At 43.2% G+C, this 26,424-nt stretch overlaps 1 protein-coding gene across 2 annotated transcripts; it reads right to left on the reverse strand.

Annotated features, from left to right (window-relative positions):
- Window positions 1–1,043: 1,043 nt before the first annotated feature.
- On the reverse strand, window positions 1,044–26,344 carry kiaa0319l (KIAA0319-like ortholog). 2 transcript variants are annotated; one of them, XM_071525332.1, is made up of 25 exons: window positions 26,215–26,344; window positions 24,579–25,253; window positions 21,700–21,883; window positions 21,411–21,524; window positions 19,684–19,952; window positions 19,294–19,383; window positions 18,541–18,787; window positions 17,197–17,295; window positions 16,188–16,285; window positions 15,857–15,944; window positions 14,945–15,037; window positions 14,537–14,669; window positions 13,924–14,029; window positions 13,474–13,596; window positions 12,398–12,521; window positions 10,661–10,793; window positions 10,147–10,295; window positions 8,876–9,027; window positions 8,249–8,387; window positions 7,257–7,416; window positions 6,213–6,355; window positions 5,731–5,853; window positions 5,442–5,532; window positions 5,118–5,209; window positions 1,044–4,232 (listed from the first exon to the last, which is right to left on the reverse strand). In XM_071525332.1, the coding sequence occupies exons 4-25, from the start codon at window positions 21,502–21,504 to the stop codon at window positions 4,036–4,038; spliced, it is 2,943 nt and encodes a 980-aa protein (XP_071381433.1). In that variant the 5' UTR covers window positions 21,505–21,524; window positions 21,700–21,883; window positions 24,579–25,253; window positions 26,215–26,344; the 3' UTR covers window positions 1,044–4,035. The 2 variants fall into 2 exon arrangements, with proteins under 2 accessions (XP_071381433.1, XP_071381432.1); XM_071525331.1 differs by having other exon boundaries at window positions 17,197–17,298.
- Between the last annotated feature and the right edge of the window lie 80 nt (window positions 26,345–26,424).

Below are 26,424 nucleotides of genomic sequence, written 5' to 3' on the forward strand. Positions count from 1 at the left end.
TTCTGACCTCTGCTTCCATCTGCTGTCCTCGCTTTGTGAAACCATCATGTCCAATGAGGCAAAATTGACATAACTACAGACACTGCAGGCCTCCATCATCGCTTGTTATGGGGTCGGTCGCCTCGGTAATTGTGTTAACGGAGCAGTAAAGGCCACCCATTGACGCTAACAGTCGCCTATAAAAGACGATGAGACGATAAACTATGCAAGAGATGTGTGAATGAGATGATGGCATTACATCAGAGTCAGGGCAGCGATAGTGGAGTGAGAAGGTAAGAGGAGCTCCATGTTTCAGAGCAGGGGAGGGCGGTGAAATGACCTCAAAACGGGACAAATCAGCACTTAGAGAGATGTAAAGAGATGTAAAAAAGAGAAGGCTAAGAGGACTGTGTGTCATTTTTGGCTTTAGATATCAGAAAGGACACAATTGTACTAATAATCATAGAACCAAGACTGGTGAAGGGCCGTCACTTTCTTCAATAAACAAACAAATCCTCTGTCATGAGAATCAATATCAATGGTTTCTAAACATTTACTCTTATAGGGATCCACCGCTTTAAGATAAATTTCCTTTGGCCCAAAACAGTTGCGTTATCAACGAATCTCATAAATCTAATCTTATTTTACAATACTAACTTCGCAGCCTGCTGTTTTGATTCAGAATACCTTTACTTTGCAGGAATTTAAAAGGCTTTGGTGACATCACATAACCAGCAGCTACAGAAAATAAATTCTCCAGGAAAATCTGAGGATGCATTTGAATCTTTCTGTGTGGCATCCCAAGGTCCGACCCCTATAACCTGCCACTCAGTAACTGAGAGCTTTCTAAAGCTGCTGGGACACAGTGGGACAGACGGGGAATAGAAAAGAAATGGAAAAACCTTTATGGTGAACTACAGGTGAGAAGTGAATGATGGCTATTAAAGCAATCAAGCAAGCAATCATCAAATTCGGGTCAAGTTTGGGAAGAGCTGGAAACACAGTTATGAATAATCAGCAAAGCACACGACACCACAGAAAATCAAGAACAAAATGAAACGTATTTAATTTTACTTTACAGATTATCCAGTTGCATCAGGTCAGGTCACACAGCGAAGGAGGGGGAATCCTTCACTAAAATCTTGTTATTTAAAACAATTTAAATTAAACACAGTATCCCTTCATTTTGCAGATACTTCCTGTCTCTCAGTCTGCCTTCACAGTGGACTCCATCAGATTTGGGGTCAATTCACTTGTTTCTATGAATTCAAAATGTGATTTGCAATTTAATTACTAGTAACAGAATAAATGCAATTTTTTTCCATTATAGAATGGGTATATATAATGTGTTGAAAGGTTTTTATATTATATTGTTATTGTTGTTAAAATAAATGGATATAGAATAATTTCCATTTTTTTAATTGGTAGAATTGAAAGTGAATCAACCCAAAATCTGGACAATTACCCCAAAAGTTGTTTTCTAGGATGTGCAACAGGCATGGGAAAAAGATGAAATGATTTCAAACAGTTGGCACTTCAGGTGCGCTTGATTTTAATTTGCCTTGCACAAGTTGGCAAAAGATGACCAGTTAAAATCAGCACACCTGACTAAAATATTTCAAAACATCTCTGCCCCGGCCTGATGTGCACTAGGTACATTTCAAGACAAAACTAGTGCAAAAAGTACTGACATCAGCATGAGATGACTTTACAGTAAGAAAAAGATATTTTTTTAAAATGATTGCTTATTTCACAGTACAGCTTGGATCAAATCAAAGGTGTACCCTTTAAACATTCAACAACCAAAGAAAAAGTGACTCAAAACTTGGGACTCGTCTTACAGGCCAGTTTCACAGTCTGCATGCAAAGCAATCACACTACTGGATGTTGCAGGGAAGCATCATTTGAAGCAGTTTTCCCTCTGTGCAGCCCGGTCCAGAAACACCTCTAACACCCCTCCTCACCCCTCACATACAGAAGTTGTTTGTTTCTACTTCGCAGGCTGAAGCCAATTTTCATCACTACTTCCATGTTCTTGCAGCCTGTCTGTCTTCTCCCTGCCAATACACGCTGAGAGGCGAAACATCCCTCAGATTAAGCTTTTGCTCTGATCACACCCATAAGCAGGGATGTGATTTTTAGCACAATTTCGGATTTTTGGACACACAACTCCCATTCATTCCTACTGGAAGTTTACACATTCTTGTCTTGATTCCCTACTTTTTTTCCCCCATTGCTGATCATATCCCTCATATGGGTTGCCTTTAAGCATGTCACTTGAAACAAAATAGCTAAAGATGGGAGCGATGACATCAAGTGAAAGCAAGGATAAATGTATGCACTCATCCTATTCAGAGCCACATAGATGAATTTAGTTGCTGAAACTGCACAGGGACTGCAAGATTATCTAAAACAGTTCTATAGAGGAGAGCAATAGTGTAAAATCATCACTTTGCCATTCATATTGCTCACACCGGCCTGTCTAATCCATTCAAATCCACAGACCTGTAACAAAGTGAGGTTACCGAGGTGCTTCTGGACTTCAGCTGCATTCAGATCAACTAAAATGTATTCTTTCCTTTGATCTCTCTAAAAGGATTTTTACTGGCAAGGTCAAGGAAATGAAGGATTTCATGCAATTTGAATGCAGCCAGGGCCTCCGTCTGTGGCTGAACCTCTCGAATCTGACCAGCACAGATCAAGCGCTCCCTTTTCAACCGACGGGAGATAAAAGTGAGAAAGGAGCTGACAGACAGAGCCATGCTGTGGTGCATGAAGACAAAGTGCATCGGCATCAAATCACTGGCTAAAAAAGTTGTTTTCTAATAAACCCCCCCCCCCCCCCCCCAAAAAAAAACAAAAAAACTAAGTGGTCTTCGTGGTTCAAGCAGTCATTGCGTGAATGAATCTTGAGGTGAGTGAGGAAGCAGTGCCCAGTTCCTCCTTTTTGTATTGTGAATTTCATCATCCTCTTCCTCATTTCTGTCGAGGGCCACAGTGACAGGCGTGTGACGGCTTCGTTAACAGCGTGTCGTCCAGTGTGTGTTTCAGCGATTTCGTCCACTGAGGCGTTTTTCCCAAGATCCTCTGCCTCTGACCAACATGGCTGATAACATAAGTGACTCTTAACGCGGGTTAATTAGAGACTTTAAAAACACACAAACCGCTCTGAAGTTAAACTTTTTGGCACAACAGCCAGAAAAGCACCGTGACCAGGCACGCACATACACACAACATACATAACACACGCATGCTGTCACTCCGGTATCATCAGAACTGTCGCTCATCATGCACATACGTACATTTGGAGTTGTTGTTTTTTTTGGGGGGGGGGGCGGGGCTTCTTACGGTCGGCAGCTCTGTTTTGGTTGCGTTTTTCCTTCAGAAGAGTCACCTTGTCATCAACACCAACTATATATCAGAGTTAACTGTTGGCTTTAACTTGGCAGTGTTTGGTAGCATCAGTATGACCTGGGAAGGGTGTGAATACGACGTGTGTGTGTGTGTACATGCGTGTTTCAGAGAGCCAATGTGTGTGTGTGTGTGTGTGTGTCAAGTGGGCTCGCTGATTTTCGTGTCATTGAAGCAGAGTTCTTTGTTTTCAGAAGGGAAAGGTTCTTCTCTCCTTCTCTTCTTCTTCTCTCCCGCAGTCTCTAACCAGTGAGAGGGGTTACAGTACATTCTTGATGTCTCCGTGTTACATATAGGGCTCTACGTGACATTTTATTACCATTCCACATTGGCCACCCCAATCCTCCATGGAACGGTTCAGTCTTCTCCTCTGTTTTGGCTCAGTGTGGGAGCAGGGAAATTTCAATATAGGGGTGTTATTCTGTGACAGTGGGATGCGGCTACAACATGTATCCAGCATGTTTTTCCTCTCTCCCTCTTCCTAAATCCAATTATCATACTTAATGTCTTCATGGATGAGAGGTGTGAGGTTTGCGTGTTGAAGAACAACAAAAAGAGAGAGAGATAAAGAGTGACAAATAGAGGGGTGTGAGAGCTGAAGGAAGTGTGTGTAAGGGGAGGCGCGCGCTCCCCCCTCCTCTCTTGCTATAGCAGCTCTTCTCTTTGCTTCTTGTTCCTCGGCGGCCCCTGGCCGTTCCTCAGGGAGCCGTTCTGGGGCCGCAGGAGATGCCCGCGTTCCCGGTCCGTCCACGGGACCCCCCCCTGCCCGTCGTCACTGTCCAGGTCAGAGTCTGAGTGCATGAGGGCGGAGGAGGAGGGGGCGGGCGCCGGCTTCAGACGACCTGGTGGCAGGGTGGAGGAGGAGGAGAGGCAAGAGAAGAGAAAGGAACAGGAGGATGAAGATTTGATACTGTTGTGTTAAAGCTGCACTAGGCAAGACTTCATGTAAGAATATACCTGTCTTATCAGCCTGGCTTATCAAGTGCAGCGTCACGTCCCCACTAACTGAGATACCACAGATTCACCCTGTTTGCCCAAATGAAATTCTGGTGTCAGGTATGGACACTTCTCCCACAGGAGGTGACAAATTGAAACTTAAAAGCTAAATCCAAACTGTCTCCTAAACAGCAGTGAGCAGCGCTCCGTCCAGAGAAATCTGGACTCACCAAAGTTAGATCTTCTTTCTCTAATCCCTTTGGTATCCTTCTGTATAAAGTGATCACAGACCGGCCGGGGTGGTAAACATGAGCGTGCTGTGTGCAGTTTGTTAGGTGAATTCTGGGTATTGAAGTTAAAAATTTTCAAACAGTTACCTCCTTAAAGTCACCTAGTGCAGCTTTAAATGTTGTGAATCATATTTTAGAGTTGTTGAGATGGTGAACTACGATTAGTGGTGTATGTGTGTGTGTGTGTGTGTGTGTGTGTGTGTGTGTGTGTGTATGTGTGTGGTATGACTTAAGTCACTTTCAGGGACACACACCAGACTTAAGACCAGTTGATTGGGGATGGCTTGTGCAACTGGGGACAAAAGCCGTGTCCTCAATTGGTTAAAAGCAGATTTTTGGGTCAGTGGTTAAGGTTAGGGTTAGGTTAAGGGTTAGGTTTAGGCAAGTAGTGGTTATGGTTAGGGTAAGTCTCCAGGAAATTAATGTAAGTCTATGTAAATACCCCAAAAGTGACTTAAGTATAACTGTTTGTGTATGTGTGTGTGTGTGTGTGTGTCTCACCAGCTCTAGGTGGTTGTAGCTCCAGACTGTCTTGCTCTTCAGCTTCAAGCATTTTGTAGCGGCTTTTGCTCCTGCGCACTCTGCTCTTACGCCTTCCAGGGAAAAAACACACATGGCATATCATCAGAGAGGTGGATATACTATAATCCCAACACTCAGTAGAAGTCAGTGGAAATGATGGGTATACTCTATATGCCTGACGGAAGAGGCGGGTATTTTTCATACGCAGATGACAACATTACATTATAATCATACCTGACAGAACACAAAATAAGAATATTTAAGCCGACCCATATTTAATATACTATATGAGATGGTACTCACCTGCGGCAGCAACACACCATCCCCCAGACGACAGTTGCTATAGCAACCACAATCATGAAGGACGCTATAGTCACATAGAGCACACTCCACTCTGAAAATAAAAACATATGTAAGGCGCAAAAGGGCACTATGTGCATACTATATAAAGAGGAACTAAATTTCATGATCAGCGAAAAGTGAATCAATGAATCGCTGAGAGTGACTCTCATTGAGACTTGGACCCGACATAATTCTGCGATCTGATTAACTAACTGACTGAAATATCTGACTGAGATTGATCTCATCTCACCACAGTTGCTCTCTGCGTCTCCCAGCTGCGCTCTGATGAAGTTCTCCATCCAGAACGGGTGGCAGACGCAGCGCCGTGTGAACGAGTCGCATTCCCCATGGCTGGAGCAGTTCAGCTGGCAGACTGAGGAGGGAGGGAGGAGAGGAGAGAAGAGAGAGCTTTAATATCTCAAAAGAGGGAATTCATCTTGCAGATGGCAGATGAAACGGCATACACATTATAGAACATATGTAACTTCTCTAGGTTAGGTGCACTAAGTAAGACAACAGTGTACAACAGAGTTACAGAAAGAGAGAATGAGAATGAGAGAGAGAGAGAGAGAGAGACACAGAGAGAGAAGAGGGACAAGAGTTAACTTGTAGCAGCAGCCCAAAGAAATTTGAGAGATTTGAACTATGACTGCAATCCATCAGTGTCATTATTTGACCTGTGTCTACTTGAATAATACAAGAGTCAAAGTGGCGCCTTCATCCAGTACTCACTGACGGTGTCGACCCGCCGCGCCTTGAAGATGAGAAAGTCATTCTTCTGTTTGCGCAGCTTGTTGCGAAGCCCCATTGCAACGCTGCGGCCGGACAGCGGAGGGCGCCCCGGGCCGCCCGAGACCAGGAAGACCAAACGGGTACTGAGCAGGGAGGGAGAGAGGAGGAAGAAATGTTTTGAGAACTTACTTATTTATACTACTTATTTATTAATCATAGGGAAATATATCATTCAAGCCTTTTTCAAGATTATTTTTATGTAGAGGTGTGACCAAGTCAACTTTGCCCGAGTCCCAAGTCAGTCGCAAGTCTTCAGGGACAAGTCTCAAGTCAAGTCCCAAGTCAAGTCAAGTCAGAACAAATCAACAGTCCAGTATCAATTTAATATCTTAATGAAAACTAAATATCTAGGACTTTTCAATGCAATATGGTTTTAATAGGATAAAAACTTGGTAAGAGCATCATGAAGTTCTATAATCAGTTTCAACTTCAATAAATTCATTAATTCCATACAAATTCAGAAAACAGAATTTAAATTCAGTTTTCTGGTGGAACAAATCTCATCACTTTCAATCCAAGTCATTTACACAAACACAATATCTTTTGTTGAGACTTTAGAAACCTTTTCAAGTACAAATCAAAGTCAAGTCCCAAGTCACCAGAACCCAAGTCAAGTCAAGTCTCAAGCACTTCAAATTGTGACTTGAGTCTGACTTGAGTCATCTGACTAATGAAAACTTTTATGCATTTCATTACGGGATATACACTTAAGAGAGACATTCAAGATGCAAGAGAGAGAGAGATGGAGTGATGCAATATGATAACAGAATGTGAGCTGCAGTCAAACCCATAACAATGCGAGCTTGTGTTTCAGTCAAGTGATCCACAAGGATGCCATTACTCTTTCACAACAGCAAATCAATCATATGGATTGCAAAACAACACTCAGAAATGCCAGTGTGATGTATTATTGCCAAGTCAGTGGAATTGAGTCTAGAGGGAAAAACAAAATTGAGACAAGCGAAGAGAGTCAGAGGAGCTCACCTGTGCTCGTTGAAGGCGCTGATCTCTCGCACGATGATGTCGCTGTCGAGCACGCCCAGTAGCACCCCCACCTGCCGCAGCAGCATGTCGCGCTGCCGGTGGGTGACCTGGGACACAGAGACCTCCAGCACCAACTCCACCAGGTCACGCTCCCACGTGTCTGACAGAGAGACAGACAGAGAGACAGACAGACAGAGAGAGAGAGAGAGAGAGAGAAGGGGAGATGAGGGAGGAAAAGGGTGAGGGAGGGTGGTAGGGAAGAGAAAAAAGCAATAAGGGATGGAGAGAGAGAAAAAAAATTGACTTGAGAAAACGAGGCCCATTGCAAGATCCAACACTCTGGGAAATAGGCCAGGGCCAGGAGTGACGGATTAGTTTCCGGCTGTGTGTGTGTGTGTGTGTGTGTGTGTGTGTGTGTGTTTGTGTGTACACCATATGTTGCACACAGACCTGGTCAACCATCTTCTGCTGGTTGCTTTGTCTCTTGCTGTGAGGGTGATCATTTGTATGCATGGGCTTGTTTAAAAGGAAAAATCCACACTCTGATACTCTTACACTGTTATATACCATTAATCTGTGAAGTTAGTTTGTGATGAAGGGTTTCCCTCAGCCTGCCTCGTTTATTTTCACGTCAGTTAGTGATTCATTCATTTCAGAGCACTGAAAATGTGTTAAACTCCACTGTAGCTGCCCTGGAAATATGTAGGTATGATGTCACATCATCTATGTTTGGCCTATTATCTGTAGGAATAACAAAAATACACCTCCAAACAACAAAATGGGCCCAGAAAAGCAAGGTATATCACCAATAACTGCCTTTTAACAGTGTTTTAGGGTGGTGATTTTTCCTTTGAGTCCAGCTCTATTTCTTGCTGTGTCCATGTAACTGCTGCTCTGTCTCTCAGTGTGAATGTTTATATACTGTAAGTTTGTGTCTGTGCATATATGTGTGTGTGTGTGTGTGTGTGTGTGAGAGTCTATGTTCACCGTACCTGGTTTGACCTCCACTGTGCCCCTGTCAGCGCTGCCCTGTCCCTTGCTGTCGGTGACCGTCAGGGTGAAGCTGTACTTCCCCTCCACCAGGTTTCCGAGAAACAGCACCGCCTGGTGGTCCGAGTTGTTCAACACATCCTGGTGGAACAAAGAACAGACAAAACTTTCATACTCTGCGACACTTTTTTGTTCGTCTTTTCCCAACACTCAGGACGTTCGATGTTTTTCCGTTATTTTTTTCCATTTTGAGTGAATAAATAGAGCTTAAAACCTAATGCTCGTTCCTCTCATTTTATTCTTGAGCACTTCTCTCACTTAGATGGTTATTCTATTGTGTTTGTAATGATGGAGATCTAGGAGTTTTAGCATAATCTACTGTTGCAGTCATTGTAAGTTGCCCTGTTGTCTACGTTTGGCCACTTATCAGTGGGAATAAGAAAAGTACATCACCAACAACTATCAAAAATGGGCTCAGAAATTCAAAGTACATTATCAGCAGTTTGTTTAAGGGTTTTAGGATGGATTTTTCCTTCAATTTTAGACCCTGACTGTACCATTAACCAATCAGATCAGATCAAATGGCAAGTGTTTCAGATATCCAGGTCAAAGGTCAGTGCCAGTCTCACCCCAGCGGCAGGGCTGCTGTCGTCTCTGGTCCACAGGTAGCTGACTCCACCTTTGTCGTCTTTGGAGTGAGACCCGTCCAGGGTGGCGGTCCTCAGCGGCAGAGAGACGGACGGGCCGGACAGGACATGAGCCACCGGTGGCTGGTCCAGCTCTGGTCAAAAACAACACAGTGTTACACAGGTCAGAGTACTACAAGTCACAGCTTCTGTCACTACAAAGCTGTACAGGCAGTGCACACTTGATAATCTTCCAAAATCCAAACAAGGTTCTTCTAAGTACTTGGCCTACATTATGGCACAGGGGATAGTTACATCTTATCCTGTGTAGGGGCATAGTTCTCCCTGAAAAGGTTTTTTCCCTCAGTCTCTATACAAATATTTATACCTCAAACACCCATATTTCCTTCCTGCCCTTGTAGGATTGACCCAGAGTCCAATAGTTTCCTAATATAAGAACCAGAGCCACAATTGAATCAAAAACTTGTGAGTAGCAGTATGTTTTTGCGAAAGAAGACCACATTTCTTATATTTGCATTACTGACTAAAACAAAACATTTAAAACACTGTTAGAATGATATGTGACTGATGAGCCAAGCAATTAGCCCAAACAAAGTAGCAGCAGATGATGCTCAAGACATGGAGTAATTTGTTAGTTTGTCATCATGTTCTTTTTACTCTTTTTCTTTTGGGCTGAGATGTTTTCATAAGGCTTGTTTCATAAGGCAAAGTGACTGTTTCAAATTGACAATAAAGTGCTCCAGATATATACCTAGAAAATACCATTTTAACTATGAAGCGTCACACCTTAGTTGAAGATTTTCACACAGCTCCTACAGGCTGTCCTCTTATTGCACTCAGAAAGAATTATACATCATTGCCAAGAACGCACTCTGGCACTTTATAGAACCAGTACTGGTTTCCAGTTTCATCATTTCTATATGCAAATAAACTAAAACAAAACCTTAAGGCATGTTGTCTGGGCTGTTTTCTGAAGCCAAAATAGCTTCTATTGTTAATACATTTGCCTCTAGGCTTTTGTCATACAATGTACACCCTTCCAACAACCTGTCTCTAAAACATAAACACACACGATTGTGTTACCATGCTTGTGAGGAAAGTCTATTAACTTATATTCATTTCTTAATTACTAATCCTCATCATCCATAACCTTCACCCTAACTTTAATCTAAGTCTTACTCAAACCCCTAACCCTAAAAATAACCCTTTTGCTAATGAGATCAGGAAAAGTCCACACACACACACACACACACCTTCTCGGACGATGACTGTCACAGCGTCGGTACTCTGCAGCTTCCTCTCATCCGTTACTGTCAGAGTGAACTCGTACGTGCCCACCTCCAGACCTGTCACTGTGGCAACAGCACCGTCTGCATTCTCAATCTTCACACCATCAGGACCCCTGATGGAGAGACAGAGGGTGAGAGAGAGAGTGTGAGAGACAGAGGGTGACAGAGAGAGTGTGTGTGTGTGAGTGAGAGAGTGAGAGAGAGAGAGAGAGAGAGAGAGCATTTAGAAAATAGTAGCAACCTTTAGCTTAATGACTCCAACAAATGTGGAATCACTCAGAATGTTTTTAAAAGCAATGTTTCGTGCACATTTGAATTCCATTGCATTATAGCAGTCATGAAGCTTTTAAGTGACCATGTGGCAAAAGAGGATTTCAGCTACCGCATCAACTACTGGAAGTCTAAATTTTACTACAAAATGGCCATATGATTCCAATGCAAAAGTATAAATGTGTGCATATCTCTGTGTCTGACTGACTTGGTCTGTTGCCAGTGGTATGTGGCGATCTTCTGGTCGTCGCTGCTCTTGCTACCGTCCAGCGTGGTCCGGTCAACTGGCAGGGTCAGCTCCTTCTCCGGCCCTGCATCTGCTACTGGCGCCTTATTGTTTTCTGGAGGATGGGGGGACAGAAAGAGCAGTTTGAGGAAAAGAAATATACATCTCTAGTGTAGAGATCATAGGAAACATATTAATGAAGTGGGCTTAACAGCTGCCATATGTGGCTGGTTGTTCTCTGAGGAAGCAAGGGAAGAGAAAGACTGACAAAGAAAAAACATGTTGAAACATGTCTTCCCCACAAATGATGCAGGCCAATCAGTGAACAAGCAGCATCCCTCAAGTGTCATCAAAATGCTTTCAAAGTAAAACATTTTGACCTTTAATTAGAGCGTCCCCACAAGACCAATCAGTAATTTTTCAAATGCTGCCAACATGCATAACCCCTCCAAATTCTGTCAAAATCAGACCAGTGGAGTCTGATTTTGACCTTTACCTGAAAAATCACGTTTGAAGGACAGACAGACAGTTTCATCACATGGGAGACAAAAATCTATTGTGCACTATATAAGAGGTGAAAGACTGAGCTATATTCATCTTTATAAACCAATATTCATCTATATTGTACCTTAGTGACACATTGTACATGTTTTATGAAGCCTCTCAGCAGCCTTGGAGCTGGATGGGATTCATTGCCTTGCTCATGGACACTTCAGCAGGGTGGATGCTTGCCAACAAGGGGGCTTGAACCCCGAGTGCTCCAGTTGACAGATAGTCTGCCTACTGCCCCTTCCCACTACCTCCTGAAGGATCACATGGCAAAGAAAACCCACTAAGACTTTAGAGGAAAAATGCCCTCAGATCAGCACTTACACTATCTGATACATAGAGGCTGAAGTGTGTGATCAGAAACCAGCAGTCCTGCTCAGAAACACTTTGGAAATACAGGCTCTGAGTAACAGGACACTGCCATTTTTATTCAGATGTTGCTCCTGAAATGGTCGAGACGGCCTGACCTCGCAGGTAGATGTGTGTTCACAGGACAGGTACAGTTCAAACACTGCTACAACGTCTTGCCAGTGTGTGTTTCCAGCCATGTGTCCACACTCGGCGCCTAGCACTTCGCACCTACACGTGCATGAACACACACCTCCCATTCACTCTTTTCCCCAATGTCATTTCCACTAAAGGTTAAGCAAACAGGAATTCAGATTAACAGTGCCGGTGTTAGTACTGACGTTAGCTCTATACATTCTGGAAGATCATTTGAGGCTTGCAACAGGTCTAAATACATCTATGTACTCTAGTTCAGCATAGTATTCACACTTCTTACGTATATTTGTACATAGCTTGTGGGTGAGCGAGGCAAACAAGAAGTAACAAAGTGCATATTAAGTTTGAGACAAGGAATTGAGTCCTAGTCTCTCTTTATGGAGGTGTATGTGCGTCTGACAAGCGAACACAGCTCCAGATCAATAAATAAACCAAATCAATATCACAAGTGAATCACTGGTAAAAAAAAAGAAGATAAGAAGAATGGAAGGAAACAATGAGAGCTGTAAGGAAGGTAGGAACTGGGGAAGTAACAAGCAAAATCTCTAATCAATCCCCTCTCTTGCCCATTACTCTAACTTTCCTCTCAACTTGTCACTGTAAACTCTCTGATCAAAGCAAGCAGAGACACCATACACATGAACAGGCTGTTTTTCAGCCGTTTACCTGGCTGTACGATGACGGTGACCTGGGCGGTGTCCTGCTGTCCGGCCGAGTCCGTCACAGTCAGCTGGAAGGTGTAGTCTCCCTCCTGCATGGCCGACAGCTGCAGGGTTGGGGTCCGCACACCCTGGAAAACAAAACAAAAAACAAAAAGACACCACCGTTACACTTTTACAGTTACATTTTAGGCATCATGCTCTCATCCAGGGTACTTTACAATGATACCTGAACTAGTGACCCTGTTTCTGGACCCACTAGCTTAATTTCCAAAAACTATTTGTAGCATGCAGGGGCAGCATTGAGCGTTAGTCAGGAGGTGGAGAGAGACAACGAGTGGTACCTAAATCCTCTCCTACATACTGTACACCTCTTTGTCAGTAAGTAGAGGAGACCGGGAGCTGTGACCAAGAAAGCTACTGACTTTAGTTGCTGAATTATACCACATCGTTCTGTGTCTAAGACCTGCAAAGTGTATTACAATATCCATATGCAAAGCAGAAGTGTGCCTTTCCCCAAACTTACTTACCCACTTGCCAGGTAAATACAACCACGGTTGGAAATAACTAATTACATTTACTCCAGTTCCTGTAATTGAGTAGCTTTTTTGTGTACTTTTACTTAAATCAATTTTTACTTTAGTATTGTATTACACTACATTTTAGATCCCATTCATTCCAGAGTACAAATGTTGTAAGCTCTCCAAAAACATCAGAACCTGCCCAATCGTAAATTAGTGAATTATTCACAGTGAATGGTCAGTCAGCAAAGAAGAGAAGATTCTAGTTTTAAGTTCTAGAAATAACTAGTTTGAACTCTGTCCTCTCGTCCTTTTAGACTTGCATAGACAAGATCATATCTAATCATATCAATGTTCTCTTTTCTAAAAAGAAACTCAGTAATTTTTACTCTGAGTACATTTTAAATGACCTACTTTTTACTTTTACCAAAGAGGATTTTTACACCAGTACTTTAACCTGTACTTAAGCAAAATATCAGCAAAGTAACAGCACTTGAGCAGGACATTCTAGTACTCTTTCCACCGCTGAACACAACATCTTGTCGTAGCTCCAGAGTCTCACCTGCATCTCCACCACCTTGTCCTTGCTCTCGGGGCTGAGCGACCACTCGTAGGCCAGGGGCTCGTGGTCGTCCGTGCTCTGGTTGCCATTCAGAGTGATGGAATTGCGTGGCAAAGTGATGACCTGGTTGTTCAAAAGCACAAGGAATTTAAATAAAAACAAATCATTAAGGCAAATAAGTACTAGAAGAGCCAAGAGCCCAGAGGGACTTATTTACTCACTCCACTAAGTGAAAGAAGAGCTATTGATTTGCCATGTGTGCACTACTTCATTAAATTAATTTGTTTTCATTAGACACATTTACACATAGACTTTATTTACCCAGGGACTGTTTGTTGAGCACAAATAGTCTCTTGGAGCACTGCCCTGCTTCACATTCATACAGTTACACATTTATGTGTATTCTTCTGCATTGAAAAGAGACATTATAACGTGGAAAACAGCTCGAACCTGGTTAGGGCCGGCGTTGGCCACAGGCCGGTAGTCCTTGGCCTTGTTGACGGACAGAGTGGCCTGGGTGGAGCTCTGGGCTCCGTCTGAGTCCGTCACTGTCAAACTGCGAGACAGAAACAGAAACACACACTTCATCAAGTCAGATACACAACATTGTACAGCAGACATTTCACCTCCAAGTTAAATAGTACAGATTTTAAAAACAATACTTTTATATGCGTGTTATATGATTTCCAGTAAGTTTTGACCATGTATTTCCCTACTTTTTAATGTTATAAGCATATCAACATATGGACAGAGGAGGCCCAGTATCTAAGATGGTGGCAAAGGTTCTTAGAGGTTTTTTCTAGATGCTTGAGTGGGCTGTCTGCAGAGATCATCCCCTCTCTCACAAAAAAATCACTAGTTTTTTTTCCCCTCCCCACTTGAACTGAAAGTTTTTAGTGATTTTAAGGACCACAGAGTCATGGCCTTTTTTCCAGCATATCATTAGAGGAGCATTATTATCAATTTGACAATACAGCTGAAAACTTGGACTTCTACGCGGTATGACGTTTTCATCCTACAATGGTGCAGCTCTTTGACAGAGAGAGGTGAGGTCCATCTGTACCTGAATGTGTAGTTCCCAGGCACCAGGCTGGTGAGGGTGAGGATGGGAGTGTCGGCAGAGACCTTCTCCTCCCTCAGCGGACCCTTGACCTCCTCCCAGTGCCACGCCACCACCTTGTCATCATCAGTACTCTCTGAAAAGAGGAGAGAGGAAGAGTTTAACAGCTTAACTTTTAAACAATTTAATTGAAAATAGTATTGCAGCTGTGCTTAGTGTTGGTTTGAGAGCATTTTCACCTATTTCTTTGAGTGGCACATGTGTAGAACAAAAAACAAAAAGGTAAATACTGAGAAAGAAATCCTAGAAGTAATAGTAAACTCATCCAGGCAGCCTCAAGAACAACGTTTCTCTATTTGCCAGTGTTTAATGTGTTTGTGTATTTGTGTGTGTGCGGTGTGGGAGACTCACGGCTGCCATCTATCACCGTGGAGCTGGTTGGCAAGGAGATCTCCTGGAACTTTGGGGAAACTACGGCAACAGGAGGCTTGTTTACCCGCGGCTCTGTCAGGTGGAAATAAAGACATTAACGCGCTTAGTGAGCTGTACATCAGATGTTTGTTAGCGAGGCGGAGAGAGCGAGTCAGTGGCTACCTTGCCAAAAAAACACAAGCACTCATCTTCCAGCTGAACTACTGACATTACACAGTCAACATGAGGTATAATTCTGGTTCCTGATCCCTTCAAATTAATTACACTGCGGCTTATGAAAGAGAATACCTTAGTTAGAATAGAATACTTAGAATACTTAGTCACGGCAAGGCCTGTTCTAGTCCAAGAGCCATTCAATGCTCAAGCGTTGCATAGCTTGATTAGCAAGTCAACTTTTGGAAAGTGGGGGCTCGTACACACACACACACCTGGAAACTACATTAAACTAAATTGACTGCACATAAAACATTGCATCTGTGGTCATAAAAGTACAGGTACACTGATTTTATGTAAAATGCCAGATAATAACTGCAGTATTTTTTTGCAAAAAAAAAAAAAAAGCTTTATTATTGGTGTCAATGGAGCTTAGTGTCACATGGTGTAAATGGTGTTTCACAGTCTGTACAATTAATCATGTATAAACATATATAGTGATTTTAGCTTCCACAATTAATGATCACAGAATATTGCCATATCGGCAATTTACACTTTTCATTTCACTTTGAACGCCTGCTGTGGTTGGCAGTAGTCAAGATATAAGTGTTAAGATGCCAAAGGTGAATTAAAATAATTTTGTTCCTCAAATCATTACGACTAATACCCATAACCACTCATAACCTCCCTTATAAGAAAAGATGAATGACATTTTAAATGCTGAATGTTAGACCTCACCTGGTTTGACTGTAACGTTGACATAACCTTCTCCATGCGCTCCCTCTCCATCCACCGTCACCTCAAACACATACAGGCCCACAGTCAGCTGAGAGACAGAGAGAGAGAGAGAGACAGAGACAGAGAGACAGAGAGAGTGAGAACAAAGGGGAAAATTAAAGAAAAAAATCACATTGAAAGAGGAAGCAGTGGGTTTTTTGAGAGAATCTGTGTTATATACACACGGTACTGAAACCCTTCTATTTACAAATTTAGCACAGCTTCAGGGGCATGTCTTAGTTTCAGTTCAGAGTATGAAAATGAAGGAAGCCCATAATAATCTAATCCATACCTTGCTGAGTTTAAGTGTCTTGCTGTGCTTCCCTTCCATCTCTCCGCTGTAATCTTTGGGATGAGTTATCAGGCGCCAGTCAAATGCATAGTTTGTCCCTGTGGAGAAGTACCAACGTTGAGTGAATAAAAACATAGAACAAAACTGCATTTAATTAAAATCTATCAGATAAAGGATCATTTCCAGATGACAGATTTAAGTGTCAGTGGGGCGTGTTGAGGAGGGATCAGCGGCTTAACAAAATTGCGAAATGCATTCCTCTGATTGAACAGCACAATCTGCATCTTTGTCCGGCCCTTAACTTCTTGGCTGGATTTGAAGATTCTGGTCAGTGTTTTACTATGACGTCTGCCAATAGTGACTGAGCAATTTGACATAACTGAACATAATTCTTCCAACAACATGCTGAGTGACAGTTAGTCTGCAACTACATAAAATGTGGCGTCGTCTGTGTATAAAAAGAGAATGGTTTTCCCTGCTTCCCAAGACTTCTGTCAAATATTACAACTTTTCAACACCTGGAAATGATCAAATTAACTTTCCATACATACATAACTAGGAACATTGTGCTATCTCACCATCATCCCCCCCATTAAGCACGACCAAATCAACCATAACACTGTAATACGCATTAATGACAATTATTGCAGGTTTCAGAAAACACAGTGACTTATAGACCTTATTCCCACGACAGTTAGTTTGAATTTACATCACACTCAGGGTAGGAAACTCCACCCAGAAGAGGAAGTACAGCCTTGCTAAATCCTACTGTTGTGTACCAAGATGCATTGGGAATCGGATAAACATTCATCAATTCACAGATTCCCCACTGAAAAAACAAATGGATCTCAAGGATCCGGAGGGATATAGCTTCACATTTTAATGTAATATGTTTGGTCCACTATACCAAGCTACTGGAATTTAGTTTAGCTAATTAGATAACTGTTAGGTAAGTAACTTCAAAATGGCCGTTGTGGTAATGAGGTCAATTAGCGGTCAAGGGTTTCACCTTGCTGGGGTTCTGGGACCACAAAGGCGTTGAGCTCGACCTCGTTGCGGGGCAGCGTGACCTCCACACTCTCTCCTGCCGACACCGCCAGCTCCCTCACTGCTGTGGACACCACAGGTCAGAGAGGAGGCCACAGGAAGGGTATGCAAACCACATGGTTGGCATGGCAACAAGAAAAGTGGCACTGGTTAGTAGTTTTTACAGGAACAGAAAGAAATGAACAAAACCATACGAAAGAAAGAATCATTCTTACGCTTAATTGAAATGTAATAGGCGGATAAATTAAAGAGGTTTTACAGATGACACTTTTAAGTATAATCAGGGATGAAGGCGTGGTGTTCTCATTGAATGCATCCCTATTATAAACTGAATTCACACACACACACACACACACACACACACACACACACACACACACACCACCTTGTTAGACATGAACAAATTGCAGATCGCTGAAGGTATATAAGACAAGTTTTGATGCTCTATATAGTATGCAAAATCCTTAGATCTAACTGTGTAAAAGACATGATCCAATGTGAGATGCTCTCTTTTTTTTTTTTTGATCAGGGTCTTTTTATTGTAATTTTTCACATTATATCATAGGTCCAAACAGGTCCAGATGCTCTCTTTAAGAACAAAAAAAAAAAGTTGTTGTGTATGCATGTCTAAGCTCCTAATAAACTGATGTTGACCTCATTACAACTTCAGTGTTTTTAGATAAACCAGCTCAGCTTGTTTTGTTGGTAGCAGAGTGCACAAGATTTTATCTCTAATGGGATGTATTGCTTACTCTGTTATTGTTGTTAATTGTCAGTTAATAACCGTGCTGAACGCCAGATAAATAATGTTATGTTCTTAAGGGAGGAGAGGCAGACAGTATGAGTTATTCTTGTTTGCAGAAGCTCAGCATGTCTCAGCACATTCCTACTGCTTACACTCTGTTTGGCCTCTCACTCTGAGCACACGTTGCTTTCACACGCTAAAAATGCCGTCTGACCAGTCTACCATATAATTTGTATCCATAGGACATTTCCAAACGTTCTCAAACACCATTGGCGGCAACGGAATGAAATAAGAGTCTAGGATCTTATGCAAATTTTGATTGCTTGTGAAAGTTGAGGAAAGGTGGAAGCTGAAACAACAAGGAAAGCTTTTACACAAATTGAACAAAGAGAGGACCTAAGATGCCACGTGAAATATTCCTCCAAGACTGGATAGTTGCAGTGCTGTTATATGATCTATCAAGAATGAGTGCATAAAGACGAAGAAGTAACTGAAGGAGCTGGAGAAGGCTGGCTGCTGCCTGTGCATGTGATGCCAACCTCAGCAGAGTGTCCTCCTTACCGGCCTGTGTTGGAGCAGTTGTGATGGCAGGAGCTGGGGTGGCGGTGGGTTTACTGACTTCGGTGCTATTGGAAGACGCAGCAGCATCAGTGGTGTCCGCGGCCGTCGAGTTCTGCTGTGGGTGAGCCGGGGCGCCGTCTCCGCTCCCATTGGCTGACTGGCTAAGGTTCTTGTCGGCTGTTAGAGGAAGCGCGATGGGGCTGGGTATCGTCGGGGTCGGTTGAGCCGTTCCTGCTTTGGAGCTTCCCTGCGGCAACAGGTAAAAATCACAGTCTTGGATGATGGGAGCGGTTCAGGAGCAGAAGTGGGGGACAAGTAAAGAAATTTCCCTCGCTTCCCTCACACTTTTCTTCCTTTGCAGGACCACAAAAGCCCAAAGACTTTATTATGTAGAAACAATGTCAATATTACATTACATGAATGTCATTCATGAGTCATACATGAATGACTTGAGTCATTCATGTGTATTTCCTCTGATCTTTGCTAATTCCAACCCTTGTGAATAAAACCAGAAGACAGGAAGAAAGGAAGGAAGGAAGGGAGGAGTGATGAGAGAGAGGAGAGCTTTTCAAAGACTAAATAAATGTTCCACTGACTCCTGCTCCAGAGTGAAACCTCCCAAGTTGAGCCTTACAATAACCAGTTGGTGGGAAATGCGCAAATCATATTTAAAGTCTTTTTAGGTAACAGCACTTGCTAAATGCATAAATAATTAAAAACCTTGAATATTAAACCAAAATCTAGTTGTGTTACCGTGCTGGTACGGTGTTGTCCAGTGTGCGCTCCATGGCTGCCTGCCTGCTGCGCCCCACGGGCCTTCCTACGTCTTTCTGTGATGGGACCCTTAGAGCGGAGTTACAACAAAGAACTTTATAAAAATCTATTATGAACTTTCTGAAACGTTGCAAACAGCATATAGATTATTCAAAAATCATAAACATTGATTATACTAGAATTAACTGATGAGCAACATGCTCAACTTCAACTCATAGATTCTAACTAGATGGTAAATCTTCAAAATAATATGACAACAGAGGTCCAGTACTCTATACTGATCGGTAGAAAGGCAAAAAGCAATTAAAAAACTGTTGCTATAGTGACGATTTTTCCTCTTTTACATGGTTCCATCAGCAGCAGCCCCACCTTAGAGAGCAGCTGCAGGAGGCCCAGGGACTCCTGGTGGGGCTGGGGCAGGGAGGCGATGGGGCAGCCCCTACTCCGGGAGCAGCTGAGCTGCACACAGCGCCCCCCCAGGCTCCACACGGCATTACAGCTCGGGTTCAAGCAGCAGGACTCCCAACACGTCGCCCCGCCCCTCCCTGCTGCCAGGGGGCGCCACCCGAGGCCGATGGTGCTGCTCCAGTGCATCCCCAGCACCCCACCAGTCACTCGGCAGACGTCTGCTGACACACCTGGAGGGGGAGGGAAGGAAGGAGAAGAGAACGATGTCCTGTTACTTCAGCTCCACAACCGCCATGGAGTTCAGACGTTCGACACAACATATGACAGACAGACAGTGCTGTCTGTGTTTTCCATATCCAAATTGTATACTGGCCACAACGAGAGATATGTTTGATTCCCAAATCCCCTTGAAAGAGGGTCATGGTTAAAATAAGAAGAGGGAAGAGGGTCATGAAAGAAAGGATAACAGCTGAGCGTAATGGATTTGTTTAACCAAAGGGGAAATCTAGAAAGAGGAAGCAGTTTTGTGAAAAAGATCTGCCAAAGGCTAAATGGCGCTGGGTAGCGTTTCATAGCCGTTTCAAGATTTCACTGGTTTGTATCAATCAAGGCATTGTTGGGAAATCCTGCCATTGTCCTCAGAACTGAAACCCACAGTGAATTCCACTCTCAAATTGTGAGCCTTTTCACACGTTAGGCTTTATAACAGACACACTGACTGAACATTTCTCAGAAATGCCGACATGCAGCCACTGTTCAAGCAGCAGTAGACAGGAAGTGAAGCTTTTTCCTGACAAAACAAGACGCTGATTAAAACCCAAAGCACAGTGTGCTGCGCGACACACTCCGCCCTCCCAGCCAGAACATATCGGAGTCATATCAACAGTGCAGACTGCTGGTACACTTAGCAGCCCCAACGTGTGTGTGTGTGTGTGTATCTGCTCTAGGTAAAACAAAACAAAAAATGCAGTGTCAGAGTGTACTTAAAGTACTTAAAGATAAGACTTGGCTGAGCGCGAGAGAAGACAGGAGCTTGTCCAGCTGACATCAAGGCTATTGACAGTTATGGCAGCTAAAACAAACACAAACAAAAAGGCAGTTCACCAGACAGTTCCTAGACAGCGCTATCCCCACAGCTATTGTTGCCATAGCAACGGGAGAGTCTGGGGTGACACATTATGGGATGTAACTTGATTCTTTGAACCACACAGCCCCCTGCCTCACACACACACAAAAGCACTATAGTTTCTGTTTGAGAAAGGACCCTTTGGCCTCTGTTTAGCCATCCCACCCCTCTTCCCTCTCTTCTCCTGCCTCCCACCCTCCCCAAACACACACACACACACACACACAGTCTGATTCACAGAGCCCCTATTGTCCCTTTCCACATTGTAACCCATCAAGCCAAGTGGCATCAGGCACTCACTCTGTAAAAAAGAAGCCACACATACACACAGTAGGGGCACCAATGGTAATCAGGCTCCACGCCTCAGATTATCAGGACAGTAAACACCCACTACCAACCTGAAACACTCACTGTGAGCTTCCAAGGAAGACGAAGACACACCCTGAGTAATCAAAGGCGTGTGAATCCACTGTTCAGACGAGCACTGGGGAGTTTACGATGGGTACAGATGCAAGTTTTCTTATCAATTCTCTGTCAATAAATACGGTTTGGCTCATGTTACCTGTGGGCGGGGCCAGGAACCAGAGGTAGGCCAGTGATAGGAGGACGAGGTGAGGTAGGCTCCGGGTCAGCAGCTTGCGGTGTGCATAGGACATTTTCCACAAGGACCGAGGACCTGGCAGGAGGAGACAGAGCTGCATTAGCGTACCCAAATATTGCCTCTAGGTTCATTCAGCCATTCAAGTCCGACTTCCACCCCCCCAAACAAACTGCCCTGACATAACTGATACCAATAACCAAACACAACAAAGTAAACAAAAAATGCGGCCCACATAAGACGTCATGTTTACCTTTCTCTGGGCCAGGTGGTGGAAGAGAAGGGATGTGGAAAGAGAGAGATGGAGCGAGGAGTTAGGTGGGCAGGGAGGTGCGGTGAGGTGAAGGGTGAGGACAGGTCAACACCGGCACTCGGAGGGAGAGATCCAACATGGCCGCCTCCGGGCCCTTTACAGCCTTAGGTGCTCAGAAACCACTCTGGAGAGAGAGAGAGAGAGAGAGAGAGAGAGAGAGAAGAGAGAGAGAGAGAGAGTAGAGAGAGAGAGAGAGAGGAGAGAGAGAGAGAGAGAGAGAGAGAGAGAGAGAGAGAGAGAGAGAGAGAGAGGAGAGAGAGAGAGAGAGAGAGGAGAGAGAGAGAGAGAGAGAGAGAGAATGATTTAACACATGGATCATTTAATGGTACTCATATTGGGATGGACAAACATGTGGCCATATGGATAATTTAAGTTTTCTCTTTCATTCTTCCCCTCTCCACATTTAATTTATTAATGACAGACAGTACCGCTTCAGCATTAAACCAGCACCCTAAATAATATGAATTGCCTGTAACATCAGCCTGCAAACTTAAGCTTAGAGAAGAGACACTATCACTTCAGCTGGATATACACTGCAGGGAAAGCAAAGGTTATGAATCTGACTTTATCTCATTTTAAAATTACACGTTATATGGATCTGATAACTTCAGATGTTCATGACAAACACTACGGCCTCAACGGTTCATAACATTCAGGAGGAAAAAGGCGGAAGAAGAAATAAACATTGAAAGATAAGTCAATTCAACGGTCTGTTGGAAGCAAACGCTCCACAGCTTCCGCTTTCAGAAGATAATTTGAGTCTGCAGTCTTGCGTTGGATGTAAGAAAGAAAGTTTGTGGGCAGAATAAAAACCACATGCTTAAGTCTGTTTCATCTGTAACATCCTGTGGAGGGTAATTGTTACGAAGGTACACGATGATTCACACATATCCGTGAGTGCCTCCCTTTAAACCATCAGTCTAGGAAACACGCCTCCCTCGGATGCCTACAGAGAACCTCAGAAGAGGAAATCACTTAGAATACTAGTAGGTTTACATGCATGTGTGACAGGTGTGACAGGCGTCTAGTCCCTCTGCTTTAGCCCAAGGCATAGCTGACATTTATTTTGTAATTTCCATAATCTTAACTATGCAATCTATCCTAGTTCTCCACTGCCCTAGGCGTCTCTTCTGGCAACATGGAATTATATTACAGCATATTTATTGCCAGTCCTGTGTGTTCAAGGTGAATATGAGGACTGGAATCAGGCAATATTTGTGATTTTAAGTCTTTGGAGGATTGCTGTATGCTTTAAAGAAAGGAAAAAAAAAACTCTCTTTGTTCTTATTTCTCTGCCTGCATGATCATTCTGGGATCACAGGAACGTCTTACTGTTGGTTGCTTGTAATATTAGCGATCGAAGGATTCAAGCTTTTTCTGCTGTGGCACTCACTGCAGTCACTATGGATAAGAGCGTTCACTAAATAAATACCTAAAATGTAAAAATAAAGTGCATTTCAAATTTAACTAGGTCTAGACAGCATAATAGATTAACTTTTTCCTTAATTCGATGAAATATGAGAAATGATCCCAAAGAAGCATAAGACACATGCCAAGACCCAATGCTGAATGCCACTTAGTCCTTTGCCTCCAGAGAGTGCGATTTGTGAACTTCCTCTCATTTCACAGGTTCCTCTGGCCTAAGGCGGCCAGATGTCAGGACAAGACAGTAATAAATAAAAGCTTCCACCCTGAGGAAGGCTATGTATGTGCCGCAAACGCACCGGTGCTTTTTAAACATTTTGAAAACACATGTATGCAATGCAAATACATTAGCCACTAAACAATAAAGGCTTTTTACTTTTTGTATGGAAAGAGTGCCTTGGACACATTTTTTCTGCAGAGTAATAAATAAAACTTATAAATAATCAAGAATTAAAGTAATTCATACAACCTTTCATGGTTGATCAGAGAATGAAGAATTTGCTACACGAGTTAAGCTCACAAAAAGAGCATGATGCAGACTGTTGGATTACACTCACAAGTTGCACAGGCTGCATGAATCTGTTCCAAAAGGTAAATTCTGTCCTTTCAGGTGACCTAATGCCTCAGTAAAGCTGATATATGATTTGATGTAGCATGCATGCAACTAGCCTGAGGAGAAGAGAGGTCCTGCTCTTCCCCCCCCCCCCCCCCTTACAAGTCTCAAGCACGTTCTTGCAGCCGAAAAGAGAGAAAGGGGAAAAAAAGAGAGAGAGAGCGTTTGGGACATTGTGTTCAACACGTTGGCAGGCCTCCTCTACATCATCTTACCACAGTGGACTACAGCAGGAAACTTTCAGCAGCATCTGTGCTGATAATCTGTAAATGAGACGTAGGCCAAGTGCAAAGTGTTGTAAATTAGGTGAGACTATGAAGGGCTGCATTCCAAGACACTATACATCCATTTTGAGGGAGGAAAATGTTCAAAAAGACACAGATGACAATATCCTTTCTAAAGTTGCTGCTATGTAGCTAAGTAAAGAGTTCAAGATAGCTGATAACTTCAACAATAATCAACAGTTAGCTGTAGTTTCATGGCAGAAATAATTAGTAGGAGTCACATCCCTTTTGAAAAAGAACTGTAGATCTATAATAAATTTTAGGATGCAATGCATAAATCACAGCAAAACTTTAACATAGCATGCAGCTACCATAGGCCAGACATTATAGCTCAAAGAATCCTATAGTAATTCCATAGGAGACAAAAAAAATACACTATAAACTCAGAGACAATATAAGTCCCTATAGGGTGATTTTTCAAATAGCGGATATCTCATTAATGAAGCCCTACACATCAACACACATTAACGTACACAGCATGAACTAATCAGACAAACCTGCACGGTATATGGCTCATCCTCTGGATCCGCATTCCTGCACACAGATGCCCAGAGTCCCAGCCGCCTCCCTTTTATTATAACCAACAGTTGAATCGGTCCCAAATCAACAAACAGACATCTGTCCTCCAGCTCTTGTTTTCCTCTCACAAGTAGGCCACCAAAAAAAATAAAAAATAAATAAAGCTGCAGGTAAAAATACTCCTGACAACAAGCGTGATGGATTGGTTTAGGCTGTTTTCTCCCGGTGAAAGTTACAAGAAGGTCGATTTGCTGTTTTGCTGCGCAGTAAATTCCGGTGGTGACTTTGGGGTTTGTGCAGCAGCAGCAGCAGCAAAGCTCAGGTGCGCTCGGTCACCTGGGCTGATGACAGCTCAGCCATTATGCACTTTTTCAATAGCCAGTTTCCCCCAGAGACACAGCTCCGCAAAACAAGGAACTCTGTCACCAAAAAGCCTTATATCCGGGTGTTTCTTTCCTCCTTTTCTTCCTCCTCCTCTCCCTTTCACATGCGGCAGTCAAAAGCACACTTGTCAGTGCTGTGTTGGCTTGCAGGCAGACAGGTCGGCGGAGCTTTCTCTCAAATTACACCAAGTCCCACACACACACACATACACAGTCTCTTCTGGCTGCAACAATCACGGGAAGTTCAGTCGTTTTTCCCCAGCAGAGTTCCTACGAACCAAAACAAAAAATAATGATGAACCTCTTATTATGCAATGACGATGACTTAACGTCCTGATGAGGAAACTGCTGTAATCCTACCATACATTTTAGAAGGATGCTATACAAATATCACAGCAAAACTATGAGTCCCTGTAATAAGAAGAGGAGGTAGGAGATAAAAGGACCATAGTGAGTAGCCTATAACAGACACTGCAACTGCCTATAGTGATGTCTGTGTGGACTGATTTCAGTCATCCAGGTAGTAGGATGTCCAAAAAATAAAAACAAAATCTAGTTAAAATGAAGAGTTGAAGCCTAGTAGCGAAACGTCCACAACTCTGAATTTGACAGTTTTTTGGTTTTTTTTTTTTTTTTTACACCTATAGTGATATTAGACTATAGCAACATTACATTGATTTTTTTCCTGAGGGCGATGACAAGTGCAAATGAATGAAGGAGTGATTGCCAGTCAAACGCAAGGCCTGAGATAATATCTTTCATCCAAAATGGTGGGCTCATACATTATGTAGCTTACCAGCCTGGATACAAGAGTCAGGATTTAGGCTTTACGGATGCCTCTCTGGCTGTCAGATAATTGAAAAGGCCCACATTAACCCCCGTAGGCTACTTATCTGTGAAAGCCTCGCTGGCTCACAGTAGTCGCTGTGTAGCCAAGCTTGCGCAGTCCACTGCACTGTCACAACAAGTACCAATGAGTGACGGTTGAACCGATAGGACACTTGGTATCGTAGTAGATCCGTTATTTTTGTCACGTACCGACCTCTCGTTACTGAGATGGGACGGTTGGGTACCGGTGACGAGCGGTATATCACCTGTATAATCCAGGATTTAGGCACCTTGAAGCTAACAGCTGTTGGCATCTCACCGTTCAGAATCAGATCCTCCTGTGCGTTTTTTACGTTACGTCGTAGGGACGTTGCTGTTAAAGAAAGGCATACGCAAAACTTACACGTAGGAAATCGCACAGTCTTTCAGTCGGTTGCTGTGATTTGTCGTCGTTGTTGTTGTTCCCCTTGTACACTAATTAGGTCAGTGTTCCTGTCCCTTGCACAGCTGATGTGTGCCTGTGACCAGCGGTGTCAAGCTAGTCAAGTGTAAAATATACGCTTTCCGGTAACGTTAGCAGAATTTTCAAAATAAAAGCCGCCGACAAAAGCGT

The sequence above is a fragment of the Centroberyx affinis genome, unplaced genomic scaffold (assembly GCF_046629955.1).
Source record: "Centroberyx affinis isolate AG114_WGS23_722 - 3 ecotype Tasmania unplaced genomic scaffold, CSIRO-AGI_Caff_v1 ptg001289l_1, whole genome shotgun sequence".
Classification (NCBI taxonomy): Eukaryota; Metazoa; Chordata; class Actinopteri; order Beryciformes; family Berycidae; genus Centroberyx; species Centroberyx affinis.

Bases quoted from the DNA above. Each gene is read 5' to 3' on its own strand.
- kiaa0319l (XM_071525331.1), bottom strand. From the start codon at position 21,504: ATGTCCTATGCACACCGCAAGCTGCTGACCCGGAGCCTACCTCACCTC. The intron at 15,945-16,187 runs GTATGGATTAGA...TCTGTCTCTCAG, and splicing joins AGACACTTAAACTCAGCAAG to CTGACTGTGGGCCTGTATGT. The intron at 5,210-5,441 runs GTGAGTACCATC...TTTCCCTGGAAG, and splicing joins ATGGTGTGTTGCTGCCGCAG to GCGTAAGAGCAGAGTGCGCA.